We start from the raw sequence: 15,653 nt of genomic DNA on the forward strand, positions 1-15,653 counted from the left end.
TCTATTTGCACATAATCTCTTGCACATCTAGCATTCCAGTGTTAATACTATTGTAATTATTCTGCACTATAGCCTATTTATTGCCTTACCTCCATAACTTGCTACATTTGCACACACTGTATATATATTTTCTGTTGTATTTCTGACTTTATGTTTTTTTACCCCATATGTAACTCTGTGTTGTTTTTATTGCACTACTTTGCTTTATCTTGGCCAGGTCGCAGTTGTAAATGAGAACCTGTTCTCAACTGGCTTACCTGGTTAAATAAAGGTGAAATAAAAAATAAAAAATAGTCATTTTATGAATTTTATTTGCATACAAAATTAACAAAATAGTAAAAACAGGATTTTTTACCTGATTTTCAAAACCTTTACATTTCATTGAGAGAAATATAATATCTATTGCTTTCTGTAAAATGTTCAATGTTGATTGTATGAATCTGAAACTTGTTGATTGATTTAATTACCTATGCATCTCATTAATTATGTTGTTAGATTTTTTTATTATCACTTTACCCATCTTTATTTTGGTAAAATAACAAGCGTTTCAGATAAATAGAGGACTCTAGATGGAAATAATTCGTATAGACATTGCCATTGAGGTCTTCCACCATTTAAATGTAGCCAACTGGGTGGGGATTCCTATAGGTTGGGAGTGATCAGCCAATGATCGGAGAGCATTGTTTTCTTCAAATTGGGTTGCTTATGGTTTGTAAACCAAAGACTAAGGTAATATCCAGGAGCCAAGACCAAGATATATACCAGGACATTGGTCCCAAGATCCAGACCTAGACCCAGTGAGTTGAGACCATAACAAGTTAAAGCCCTAATTTATGTTATCTTGAGTGCTCTCAAGACCAAGACCACTAGATCAAAAGTCCCTAGGCCCTTTCTTCAATTGTAAGAAACTCAAGTAAACTAAACTCGAGTACAGTGGAAAATATTAGAGTAGGGTACAGTACAGTAGAGCACAGAACAGTAGCACCGTACAGTAGAGTATAGTACAATATAGTAAAGTACAGTACAGTTTAGCACATTATAGATGTCTATGTTTTGCCAAAGATATGGCCAAAAAATTGCAGGGTAGGAACTGGTAGGAACATCTCAATACTCTAAATTTTTCCTGAAGTGTGCACTTGTCTACTACCCACATAGTGGTCCTCCTTAGCTCAGTTGCATGGCGCATGCAACATAAAATTGGATATAGCCTCAATGGCACTGCACGTGCTGTCACTGAATCGTTAAAGGTACAGATACAAGGATGAGACCTCTATATACAGTATCTCTACGGGGTCAATTGTTTCGGTTGTGACCGTTTCAGTTTGGACAATTTTGATTTATTTTGGATTTTAAAGACTCCCCATAGCTAACATATGGCTGGCTATCTTTCATTTGGATAGATGTACATCCCAGCAAACATACACTACCAGTCACAAGTTTGGACACACCTACTCATTCAAGGGTTTTTCTTTATTTTTACATTGTAGAATAATAGCGAAGACATCAACACTATGACATAACACATATGGAATCATGCAGTAACCAAAAAAGTGTTAAACAAATCTAAATATATTTTATATTTGAGATTCTTCAAATAGCCACCCTTTGCCTTGATGACAGCTTTGCACAGTCTTGGCATTCTCTCAACCAGCTTCATGAGGTAGTCACCTGGAATGCATTTCAATTAACAGGTGTGCCTTCTTAAAAGATAACTTGTGGAATTTATTTCCTTCTTAATGCATTTGAGCCAATCAGTTGTGTTGTGACAAGGTAGGGGGTATACAGAAGATGGCCCTATTTGGTAAAAGTCCAAATTATGGCAAGAACAGCTCAAATAAGCAAAAAGAAACGACAGTCCATCATTACTTTAAGACAGGAAGGTCAGTCAATACGGAGCATTTCAAGAACTTTGAAAGTGCAGTCGCAAAAACCATCTAGCGCTATGATGAAACTGGCTCTCATGAGGACCGCCAAAGAAATGGAAGACCCAGAGTTACCTCTGCTGCAGAGGATACGTTCATTAGAGTTACCAGCCTCAGAAATTGCAGCCCAAATAAATGCTTCACAGAGTTCAAGTCACAGACACATCTCAACATCAACTGTTCAGAGGGGACTGCGTGAATCAGGCCTTCATGGTCTAATTGCTGCAAAGAAACCACTACTAAAGGACACCAATAAGATGAAGAGACCTGCTTGGGCCAAGAAACACGAGCAATGGACATTAGACCGGTGGAAATGTGTCCTTTGGTCTGGAGTCCAAATTGGAGATTTTTCTTTACAACCGCTGTGTCTTTGTGAGATGCGGTGTGGGTGAACGGATGATCTCCGCATGTGTAGTTCCCATCGTAAAGCATGGAGGAGGAGGTGTTATGGTGTGGGGGTGCTTTGCTGGTGACACTATCTGTGATTTATTTAGAATTCAAGGCACACTTAACCAGCGAGGCTACCACAGCATTCTGCAGCGATACGCCTTCCCATCTGGTTTGGGCTTAGTGGGACTATCATTTGTTTTTCAACAGGACAATGACCCAACACACCTCCAGGCTGTGTAAGGGCTATTTTGCCAAGAAGGAGAGTGATGTAGTGCTGCATCAGATGACCTGGCCCCCACAATCCCCCGACCTCAACCCAACTGAGATGGTTTGGGATGAGTTGGACCGCAGAGTGAAGGAAAAGCAGCCAAAAAGTGCTCAGCATATGTGGGAACTCCTTCAAGACTGTTGGAAAAGCATTCCAGGTGAAGCTGGTTGAGAGAATGCCAAGATTGTGCAAAGCTGTCATCAAGGCAAAGGGTGGCTATTAGAAGAATCTCAAATATAAAATATATTTAGATTTGTTTAACACTTTTTTGTTTACTACATGATTCCATATGTGTTATTTCATAGTTTGTATGTCTTCACTATTATTCTACAGTGTAGAAAATAGTAAAAATAAAGAAAAACCCTTGAATGAGTAGGTGTGTCCAAACGTTTGACTGTTACTGTATATTTTAGTCCCAAAACCATACTTTACATATTTCTTGATATATTAGATGTTCGGTAGTGACACTTCTTAAAAATACATTAATATTTACCAACTTGTTAACTCATTTTCTCCTAAATGTTTGCAGAAAGACTACTCACCATGTGGCCATAGTGGAGATGGGTGCAATCCCATCACCTGGTGATATTTGTAGGGTTGTAGCTTAAAGCACATTCATTCTACAGTCTTTTAAAGTTTGTATTTCGGTAGTGGGGACAGCGTTTTTCAGAAAGATATGTTTAAAAATAAATAAAACAAATAATTAGATCAGTATCATTCAATGTAATAATAGAACAACTCAAGATGTATTTTTTTTAATGAAGTTAAGGAATCAGGGTTTGGGACAGCCACTTCTCAATAGAAATAGGTGTATAAACAATGACATTGTACAATATTAATTTAACAATATATTTGATATTGCCTTGGATTGAATTAGAACACATCAAGTTGCAAATAAAGGTCCTAAGTTTGGAGACTTAACTGTTTAAAAAAAGGGTCTTCCCAGCAGCATACAGGCCATCACAGGGAAATACCCAGTCAGCAGATGGGTGCAATGTTCCATCAAATATTTCTCAGCACTGAGAGAATTTCAGGTCTGCTGAGCGCATACTTGAACATTGTGAAAATTCTGTGCAACTTCCGGCAGGCATTTACTGTGAACACTGAGGCTGTACCCACCTTAATTTACTGTTTTAACAGTGGCCAAGTAGGCTGCTGTGGCTACTTGATCATAATGTATGCCTACCAGAGTGGCCTACCATAAAATAACTATGGAGAAAATGCATCCCATAACATTTTAACATGGAAATAACGGTTCTATCATTCAGCCTACAGTAGCAGCCAATGTGTGGTGTTCAACGTAGGCCTACATTCCATGAGACTTTTATTTTATTTTTTTACATGCAGGGCTTGACATTAACCTGTTTATCCACTTGTTCTTCAGACAAAGAGGTGACTGAACATTTTGTTGTGTTGTTTGATGCAAGAAACCACTTTACAAAATAAAATGCATTATTATTCCCATACCATTATTACAGAGAATCAGACAAATTATGCTACCCTCTGCCTATTGGCTAATTAGCATATTCACGCCTGTCTCAAAATACAACACTGCCCCTTTAAGACATAAAAAAAGCTCTTAACCTGACTCGCTTTTCAAAGACGGCTAGAAATGTTCACATTTTGTGCACTTGTAGGAAGCAATCACTCCCACATTTCCGACTATAAATTATCTATAACTGGGCTAATAACTCACTAACTAGCAAAGGATATGAACAAATGTGCACACGTGGCTACATGCAGCTCTCGCTTTGAGCTCAAAACAAGCGCATAATAAATTGCGACCGCTCATGCTGTAAAACAATCCAGTTCAAAGTGAATGGCACAAATCCATATACGGCAATGGTTTATTTGCATATAGGCCTACTGCAGCTCTGATTGGTTATGGTGCACCGGTCTGTGTAGAGTACGGGCCTGAGTCAATGCAAAATAATCCTACTCCGATGCGCTCTGCCTACAACAAAATCTCTTGCATAGTTCGTTTTATTTTGGTATGTTGCATTGAAAGTGGCTAATATTGCGTTGATTCGATCACAATTCCCACAGTATAGGGAAACGTTGATAGTGCTAATGGGGAAAACTCTAGAAAATTGAGTGAAGTTCAATCTCGTGCTTCTCTGCGTGGGCTGATATTTCTTCTGCACGGCAGTCTCTGGGAGCTCCCAGGGCAGCTTAGAGGGAACATTGGATGGGTGGTGAGTGTTGGATGGGTTGGGGAGTTGGGGGGTGTAGCCCTATACAACTCTGACCTTCTATTGGCAGGTGTAGAGCAGGGGGGAGGGGTCACCGTCTATGCCCCAAATGGCACCCTATCCCCCATAGTGCACTACTTTTGACCAGAACCCAATGGGGCCTGGTCAAAAGTAGTGCACTATATTGGAAATAGGGTGCCATTTGAGATTAACCCTATGTGTCACTATGTGTGACAGCAGAAGTCAAGGGCACTGTCACAGTCTGAAGTCCAGAGGCCCAACCTCCCTCCCTGCCCCCACCCCCACCTCTGACTCATACTATAGACATGTGCCAAGAGACATTACACTACTAGACATGTGACAGCGGTGTGCACACACACAAACTTCTCAATTTCCTAATAGTCTATTTATGAGCTCAGTGTAGTATCCCACAAGTTAACCACGACTTCCAATGGCTCCACTACTAATCCTTACAGGAAATGGATATCCTGTATTTAAATTAATATAAGCCCTGTATGTATTTCAACTGGAGCCAAGACAAAGCTTATCGTAAAGGGGGAATCCAAACCACAGTCAATGTTATGTTTTTCTAATGACCACTAGATGGCAGCATTGTAGTGAATGGAGAACTCCCTAAGTGGGTGTGTTATTCCCTCAGAGCTGGGTTTAATGGTGCAGCCAGGCCTCCCCCATCCCGTCCTCAAGATTCCTCTGAGGTTACGACATATTCTATCATGTCTATAAAAGGAGGTTGTTTTTGGTGCTGGGAAAAAGTGTGGATGTGAAATATGTGGAGGCCAGCACGCCCATTTCTGGGTTTCTTGCAGAAGGAATGTATTAATTGCTTGTGTTCAACTGCAATTCACTCAAATTATAATTGATAACATATGTTAGTGACTTAGCATTTTATCCTATTTCCTTCCTTTTTGTCTGTTTGTAGGAAAAGATAAGCTACAATTCAACTTTTCAGACTTTATACTTTCTGAGCATGTCTGTGTGTTGGGGGAGGAGGAGTGACAACTTCCATTTCAAGAATGGTCCCAGACAGGGGCCAAACACACACACACTTAGGGGTAACCTAAGATGCCTGCTGTTTTGAGTGTGAGATGAAAATCATACCAGAGGAAATGTGAGCCTCATACACAGAACCCCATGTCTGTTCACACACACACACACTCATGGTAAGCAAAGCTACAATTAAACTTTTCAGACTCTTTAGACTTTCAGAGATTGTCTGTGTGTTGGGGGGAGCGGGGGGAGGCACAACTGTGTGTGTGTGTGAGAGAGAGTGTGAGTGTGTGTGTGTGTAAGGCAAGGCCAGTTTCAGGTTGTTTCCTGCAAACCCATAGAAAGAGGAAGGCTACATTTCACAGGAAGGAGTCTCATTCCAAAACCAGAACAAAGAACACACCAGGCACTATACCTATTTGTTTAGTTGTGGACCTTGATCAGGGCACTTCACTTACTAACTATCAAACCACTGCCATATAGGCCTAAACATACAGGTAACTGCCAAAATAAAGGAAACACCAACATAAAGTGTCTTAATAGGGTGTTAGGACACCACGAGCTGACAGAACAGCGTCAATTAACCTTGGCATAGATTCTACAAGTGTCTGGAACTCTACTGAAGGTATGCGACACCATTCTTCCACAAGAAATTCCATAATTTTGTGTTTTGTTGATGGTGGTGGAAAACGCTGTCTCAGGTGCCGCTCCAGAATCTCCCACCAGTGTTCAATTGGGTTGATCTGGTGACTGAGACACACACACACACACACCCTTTAAACACCCTTTGCTCCTTTGAGACCCCTCTTGCAAAGTCACTGAGATCTTGTCTTCTAGCCATGGTAGACAAAATAATAGGCAACTGGGCATTTTTATACATGACCCTAAGCATGATGGGATGTTAATTGCTTACTTAACTCAAGAACCACACCTGTGTGGAAGCACCTGCTTTCAATATACTTTGTATCCCTCATTTACTCAAGTGCTTCCTTTATTTTGGAAGTTATCTGTATCTCTGCATGGCTCTTCATATAATTAAGTATATTCAAAGGCCAAATATTCACTGTAGCATTTTAACACATATACCATCCAAGCTTCAAAACACACCCGTCTATTGAGTCACATGTCAACTTCTCTGACCACTCCATCATCAACTTCTATAAATATCAACACTTAGATAAAATAAACAAGTTACAATCCCCATTCTAATCTATTCATTTATTTAATCATTTCAATAGCAGCCCTAAGGGATTCCAGGGGCTTTTCAGGAGGAGGGCTAACTCGGTTTAGATGACTATTTATAGTTTAAAGCCGTCAGAAACAAAGGAAGCTGGAGGACCCATTTCATTACAATGGGGATCCTGTCTGCATGGTTAGGGAAAGGAAAGGTGATACCTAGTCAGTTGCACAACTGAATGCATTCAACTGAAATGTGTCTTCCGCATTTAACCCACCCTCTGAATCAGAGAGGTGCATGGGGCTGACTTAATCAACATCATAGGCACCCGGGGAGCAGTTGCTGTTGGGGGTTAACTGCCTTGTTCAAGGGCAGAACGACTGATTTTTACCTTGCCGGCTCTGGGATTCGATCCAGCAACCTTCCAGTGGCCCAACGCTCATACCCGCTAGGCTACCGGCCGCCCAGTTAGTTGCTCATTTTCTTCTCTCATGTGACTTTAACAGTATTTTCGATGGAGACCACCCTTGACAACACTATTTACACTGTATATACAATGGTCCATTTAGCTTTGTTTCATTTGATCCCACTTTTGGGATAAGTGAGTATATCACTTGCTGACAGTGACAGCATTTGACAGAACTTGAATGGTGAGACGTTGAAACAAGCCATGGGGTCCAGTAGTATATGAATGTGCTAGCTTCTTGTCCTCTAATTGCACGCCCTCCACCAAATGGCTGCTTTGCTTAGAGCTGTAAATGAATGACCTCATGGTGTTGTGACCTCACAGTGGTGTAGGACTACTTTTAACATGCAGCTACAGGGCCAGCATTCCAAATGGCACCCTATTCCCTATGGGCCCTGGTCAAAAGTAGTGCACTTTATAGGGAATAGGGTGTCATTTGGGACACAGCAGGGAGAGCTATGCTGACCATTCTCCCTCCACATCCCTCACAGACTGCAGCTCTGTCTGAGAGAGTGGACTGGCCTGTTAGTAATTTATACCTGCCATGGTGTCATTACCGACATACAGTAAAATGCTACTAACATGTACGCATACACGTGCCATACAAGCACGGGCGTGCGCATATACGCACACTCCCTCCCTCCCTCCCTCCAGCCCTGAAAGCGGCCACCTGGCTCTCTCTCGCCACAACAAATGAGGCCTTCATGTTAATGTTCCCTAGTGCCTGACTGTTTGTGCTGCCTGGTCTGCGTCCAAAATGGCATCCTATTCCCAGGGCCTGGTCAAAAGTAGTGCACTAGGGAATAGGGTGTCATTTGAGACGCATCCATGGTTGTCATCGCTGGAGGTACAGAGCTGTTTTCAAGCCTGACATAGGAGCCATCAACAGCCAAGTAAACCTTAGCCTTTAGGCTCTCACTGACACAATTAACTTCATGATATAGATACCTTTCCCCTCCTCCTCTACCTCCTCCCTTCATCCCTGGTAATTGGTGATCACATTAAAAAACTGTTGCCTCTAATCTATTAGCCTATTTGGACTGATAACAAGGTGTACGTCCCAAATGGCACCCTATTCCCTATATAGTGCACTACTTTTTACCAGGACTCATAGAGCTCTGGTCAAAAGTAGTGCACACTCTAGGGAATAGGGGTGCCATTTGGGACGCCAACACAAGAATACAATACAGATGCCCATTTACTGTTAATGTTTACTGTAACTGTAGACAACACCCTCTGAGTAAACCAATATCAGAGCTCATTTCCCTACCATACCTACAGTTGAAGTCGGAAGTTTACATACACTTAGGTTGGAGTCATTAAAACTCATTTTTCAACCACTCCACAAATGTCTTGTTAACAAACTATAGTTTTGGCAAGTTGGTTAGGACATCTACTTTGTGCATGACACAAGTAATTTTTCCAACAATTGTTTACAGACAGATCATTTAACTTATAATTCACTGTATCACAATTCCAGTGGGTCAGAAGTTGACATACACTAAGTTGACTGTGCCTTTAAACAGCTTGGAAAATTCCAGAAAATGATGTCATGGCTTTAGAAGCTTCTGATAGGCTAATTGACATCATTTGAGTCAATTGGAGGTGTACCTGTGGATGTATTTCAAGGCCTACCTTCAAACTCAGTGCCTCTTTGCTTGACATCATGGGAAAATCAAAAGAAATCAGCCAAGACCTCAGAAAAAAAATGGTAGACCTCCACAAGTCTGGTTCATCCTTGGGAGCAATTTCCAAACGCCTGAAGGTACCACGTTCATCTGTACAAACAATAGTACGCAAGTATAAACACCATGGGACCACGCAGCCGTCATACCGCTCATGAAGGAGCCGCGTTCTGTCTCCTAGAGATGAACGTACTTTGGTGCGAAAAGTGCAAATAAATCCCAGAACAACAGCAAAGGACCTTGTGAAGATGCTGGAGGAAACAGGTACAAAAGTATCTATATCCACAGTAAAACGAGTCCTATATCGACATAACCTGAAAGGCCGCTCAGCAAGGAAGAAGCCACTGCTCCAAAACCGCCATAAAAAAGCCAGACTACGATTTGCAACTGCACATGGGGACAAAGATCTTACTTTTTGGAGAAATGTCCTCTGGTCTGATGAAACAAAAATAGAACTGTTTGGCCATAATGACCATCATTATGTTTGGAGGAAAAAGGAGGTTGCTTGCAAGCCAAAGCACACCATCCCAACCGTGAAGCACGGGGGTGGCAGCATCATGCTGTGGGGGTGCTTTGCTGGAGGAGGGATTGGTGGACTTCACAAAATAGATGGCATCATGAGGAAGGAAAATTATGTGGATATATTGAAGCAACATCTCAAAACATCAGTCATGAAGTTAAAGCTTGGTCGCAAATGGGTCTTCCAAATGGACAATGACCCCAAGCATACTTCCAAAGTTGTGACAAAATGGCTTAAGGACAACAAAGTCAAGGTATTGGAGTGGCCATCACAAAGCCCTGACCTCAATCCTATAGAACATTTGTGGGCAGAACTGAAAAAGCGTGTGCGAGCAAGGAGGCCTACAAACCTGACTCAGTTACACCAGCTCTGTCAGGAGGAATGGGCCAAAATTCACCCAACCTATTGTGGGAAGCTTGTGGAAGGCTACCCGAAACGTTTGACCCAAGTTAAACAACATAAAGGCAATGCTGCCAAATACTAATTGAGTGTATGTAAACTTCTGACCCACTGGGAATGTAATGAAAGAAATAAAAGCTGAAATAAATCATTCTCTCTACTATTATTCTGACATTTCACATTCTTAAAATAAAGTGGTGATCCTAACTGACCTAAAACAGGGAATTTTTACTAGGATTAAATGTCAGGAATTGTGAAAAACTGAGTTTAAATGTATTTGGCTAAGGTGTATGTAAACTTCCGACTTCAACTGTATATTTAAACAATAAGGCATGTGGGGGTGTGGTATATGGCCAATATACCACTGCTAAGGGCTGTTCATAAGCACCACGCAACACGGAGTGTCTGGATCCAGCCCTTAGCCGTGGTATATTGGCCATATACCACAAACCCCTGAGGTGCCTTATTGCTATTATAAACTGATTACCAACGTAATTAGAGCAGTAAAAATAAATGTTTTGTCATACCCGTGGTATACGGTCTGATATACCACGGCTGTCAGCCAATCAGCATTCAGGGCTGGAACCACACAGTTTATAATGGGGGTTAGGCCAGTTCTAAACCACACCAGGATTGGGTGATATTTGGGGAGACCTCTTCTACGATATGTTACTCCAAATGTCGAGATATCCGATATAATCATTTAGCGCCGCTAATTATAAAATAATCCCAGACTGTGCAAATTGTGAAAAAATTAGGCTTAGTTCATTCATTTAGACTTCATTTTCAGCATATTAATACAGGCTAACTGATAAATCTGCACAGTTTTGATTTGTAAAGTTCAAATAGAGTATAGTCTTGCACATCACAATACATTGTCCTGCTCTTCACAATATATCGTCAATATCAAATATACCGATATTATAGAGAGAGAGAGAGAGAGAGAGAGAGAGATAGAGAGAGAGAGAGAGAGAGAAGGGTGTGGTAGTGGTGACAGAAGCTATGTAATCGAGACCCATTACAAGCAGGGTTTGCAATCATGCAGTTGTCACTTACTTCAAGCCTGGAATGTCCAGCATATTTGTGAGGCCTGTCCAGTTTATATCCAGCAACTGGAAGAAAAAAAGAAAACATGCCTTAAGTGACAGAGAAAAAACTACAACTTTGATAACCCCATACAAGGAGCACATGTTGTGGACCACAAACACAAGTCATTTTACAGTCATTTAATTTAGTAAGTGATTCCACAACTAGTTCCTGTCCTTGTACTCTGAACTTAGGGGGAGCATTCTCAATAGGAGGGCAGCAGCCTGCTCCATGGCCCTGCTAATCAATAAGACTGGCTATTTCAGTACACTAATGCAGAGAGGACATGTACAGTGAGGGAAAAAAGTATTTGATCTCCTGCTGATTTTGTACGTTTGCCCACTGACAAATACATGAATAGTCTGTAATTTTAATGGTAGGTTTATTTGAACAGTAAGAGACAGAATAACAACAAAAAAATCCAGAAAAATTGTTATATATTGATTTGCAATTTAATGAGGGAAATAAGTATTTGACCCCTCTGCAAAACATGACTTAGTACTTGGTGGCAAAACCCTTGTTGCCAATCACAGAGGTCAGACGTTTCTTGTAGTTGGCCACAAGGTTTGCACACATCTCAGGAGGGATTTTGTTCCACTCCTCTTTGCAGATCTTCTCCAAGTCATTAAGGTTTCGAGGCTGACGTTTGGCAACTCGAACCTTCAGCTCCCCACATATTTTCTATGGGATTAAGGTCTGGAGACTGGCTAGGCCACTCCAGGACCTTAATGTGCTTCTTCTTGAGCCACTCCTTTGTTGCCTTGGCCGTGAGTTTTGGGTCATTGTCATGCTGGAATACCCATCCATGACCCATTTTCAATGCTCTGGCTGAGGGAAAGATTTGACGGTACATGGCCCCGTCCATCGTCCTTTTGATGCGGTGAAGTTGTCCTGTCCCCTTAGCAGAAAAACACCCCCAAAGCATAATGTTTCCACCTCCATGTTTGATGGTGGGGATGGTGTTGTTGGGGTCATAGGCAGCATTCCTCCTCCTCCAAACACGGCGAGTTGAGTTGATGCCAAAGAGCTCGATTTTGGTCTCATCTGACCACAACACTTTCACTCAGTTCTCCTCTGAATCATTCAGATGTTCATTGGCAAACTTCAGACGGCCCTGTATATGTGCTTTCTTGAGCAGGGGGACCTTGCGGGCGCTGCAGGATTTCAGTCCTTCATGGCGTAGTGTGTTACCAATTGTTTTCTTGGTGACTATGGTCCCAGCTGCCTTGAGATCATTGACAAGATCCTCCCATGTAGTTCTGGGCTGATTCCTCACCATTCTCATGATCATTGCAACTCCACGAGGTGAGATCTTGCATGGAGCCCCAGGCCGAGGGAGATTGACAGTTCTTTTGTGTTTCTTCCATTTGCAAATAATCGCACCAACTGTTGTCACCTTCTCACCAAGCTGCTTGGCGATGGTCTTGTAGCCCATTCCAGCCTTGTGTAGGTCTACAATCTTGTCCCTGACATCCTTGGAGAGCTATTTGGTATTGGCCATGGTGGAGAGTTTGGAATCTTATTGATTGATTGCTTCTGTGGACAAGTATCTTTTATACAGGTAACAAACTGAGATTAGGAGCACTCCATTTAAGAGCGCGCTCCTAATCTCAGCTCGTTACCTGTATAAAAGACACCTGGGAGCCAGAAATCTTTCTGATTGATAGGGGGTCAAATACTTATTTCCCTCATTAAAATTCATATCAATTTATAACATTTTTGACATGTGTTTTTCTGGATGTCTTTGTTGTTATTCTGTCTCTCGCTGTTCAAATAAACCTACCATTAAAATTATAGATTGATAATTTCTTTGTCAGTGGGCAAACGTACAAAATCAGCAGGGGATCAAATACTTTTTTCCCTCACTGCCTTGGTCTGCATCACTGGTCTCCTAAGCACTGAATGATACAGCTACTGCAGCACATCTTTATGAGGTTTTAATCCAGCTACTGTTCTCATCTATCTAATCATTGTAATCAAATGTAATGAACTGATTAGAAATTAGGACAGAATAGCCAGACACAATAGGTGCAATAGCAATCGTTCAAATTGTTACATACAAGTTTAACAAAGCATAAACATTTGCAAAACTGAGAAAATAGAGACTAATCGACATTTGACATTGATGAGTTAGCTCCGTTTTAATAGGGGAAGCAATAGAGTAGACATATAGTAAATCAAAGTCAAAACAAAGGGAGTAATTTCAAAGCACTTTAAGATCGGTTCTCAGTGAATCATTATCAGGAGAAGAGGAATTTCCGATGGCTAAAATGCAGTAACTTGGAAGCAGCTCAACAACTAATGAAACCTCTCAGTCCATGATGAGTACAGTTTCCTAATAAAACAACAGTGCATTGATTCACAGCAGAAAAAAAAAAAACTCCCCAAAATACATTAATTTGAGTTGGTTCTAACTGACATTTCCAGAGCAAGGCAATGATTTATACTTTACTATAGAAGACATTATCTACTTTTATCATGTCATATCTTTGAAGACCGCTAAAAATGACTGCTCCAGTATTTGGTAAAACAGTTATTACTTTGACCTGAACAGTGAACACGGACATTAACTTTAAATGTGCTGTCTAGAGCAGAAATGAGCATTGTCAAACATAATGCAATACAGTACAGGCCCGGGAAACAGATATAAGGCTTCTAAGATTCTCACTACAAAAGGGCAAACTATACCGTATCAGTAACTGTTGACGTAATCAATACGTCATTTAGCAGACGCTCTTATCCAGGGAGGACTGTAGGCTGTACAGTATGTGGCAAGCATAGTCTGTATCCCAAATGGCACCCTTTTCCATATGTAGTCATTTGCACTACTGTTGACCAGGGCTTTTTACCAGGGAATAAAGTGCCCTTTGTGTGGATTGGATTACAAAACAAATATTGTAACGCCAACTAGAAGTTTTCAGGACAATGAGTCTGTGAGCAGCAACAGTGCACTGCAGCATCACAATACTACACAGATTGCAAAACCACTCCGCACAATGACAAACATTTAGTAGGCTCAGGAATGAGTGTAGGCTTGGACAGTGTTCCAGGGTCATAAACGAAGGAATCAAACTCTCTGAGAATGCTGTGTCGTGACAGTCTATGGGAACGTAGCCCCGTGACCTGGCTAGCTATGTCACTGGGTTAGTCTGGCTGGTATGGTGAAACACCATGGGTGCACCCCAAATGGCACCCTATTCCCTATATAGTGCATTACTTTTGCATCCATTTGGGATGCAGCCCATGTCTTTCTCTGTGCCAGTAACCAAGCCAGGAGTCCTGCCCACTGAATCATAGGGCACTGAATGTCTCCATCTAGGCTACACTCTCTTACTTTATGAGTCATAGTTGCAATCAAGAAAACTTTATGATAGTTAAGCAATCTATGCCCATTACCTGGCACATCAAATTAACTTGTTTTCAGACAACTTAGTGTTCACATGATCTAAAAACAAAACCATTGACAGACATAGTGTTTGAATAGGGAGTGTAGGCCTAAACCAATTCTAGATAAGAATCAAGGCATTGTCACGTTAACGTTACCTACCACATCATTTAGGATAGTCGAAACCTATTTACCATAAAAGGACTGTTATTAGTCAAATCAAATCACATTTTATTGGTCGCATCCACATATTTAGCAGATGTTATTGCAGGTGTAGTGAAATGCTTGTGTTCCTAGCTCCAACAGTCTACCAGTTGTCATGGTTACAAAATAAAGTAAACCAAACATGGGGTAATATGATGTCATGTCTCATGTGCCAGTGATCAGGGATATGCCTCTGAACTGTGGGATGTGTGTGTGTGTGTGTGTGTGTCAGGGGACACAGGGTGAGATTACGTTTCTAACTTTGTTCACGTTTAAGCTGCTCACTTAAGAATATCTGCAAAGCTGAGAAACAGGCCATTAAGCAGATCAGAATGTCAACATGTGGGTGATTTAAGATGAGGATTTGACTTGTAGCATACATAAGCACAGACGTGTTTAGTATGAAGAATAAAGCTGTTCAAGTACAGCTGAAAAATACCGTATAAATGTGTGTCTAAGGAACGAGAGAGCGTAATATAGCCTACGGCTAAATTCAGGCTTGTCAATCATTTATGTTTGTTCAATTGTCAACTGACATTTTCAAGAGACAAGAGGTGACATTCAAACATGTATTCTCCCACATCAAAACAAGTAGCTGCAGGCACAAGCTTTGACACGATTGTAGTCTGACTGCAACACAGCAACATTCTTTCCCATAAAGCTCTAATATAACCTAGCCCTAGCTTCACAAGCTGAACACGACACATTGTGCTGTAGTGTGATCATATTATTCAACTTTTAAAATCAATCCAGAGAACTCAGGCATCCTCAATTCTGGTAACATGAGCCCAAGCCAACCCAGTAATGTTTAAATGAGAAGCATGCCTACATACAACCAGGAAGAGTGAACTGAACCGACTTCACAGAGAACAAAGGCTGATTCACACCTACAGTGAGCTCCGAAAGTATTGGGACAGTGACTCATTTTTAGTTTTTCTTTGCCCTCCAGCA

At 41.3% G+C, this 15,653-nt stretch overlaps 1 protein-coding gene across 2 annotated transcripts in view; it reads right to left on the reverse strand.

Moving 5' to 3' along the window:
* LOC311146188 (extended synaptotagmin-2-B-like) overlaps positions 1-15,653 on the reverse strand; it is a 56,814-nt gene that overhangs the window by 14,864 nt on the left and 26,297 nt on the right. For both annotated transcript variants that reach the window (XM_084182685.1, XM_084182684.1), the window contains exon 8: positions 11,084-11,139. In XM_084182685.1, coding sequence (XP_084038811.1) covers positions 11,084-11,139 — 56 coding nt within the window. The remainder of the gene's footprint in view (positions 1-11,083; positions 11,140-15,653) is intronic.

Source organism: Coregonus lavaretus (genome assembly GCF_964263955.1).
Source record: "Coregonus lavaretus genome assembly, chromosome: 19".
Classification (NCBI taxonomy): domain Eukaryota; kingdom Metazoa; phylum Chordata; class Actinopteri; order Salmoniformes; family Salmonidae; genus Coregonus; species Coregonus lavaretus.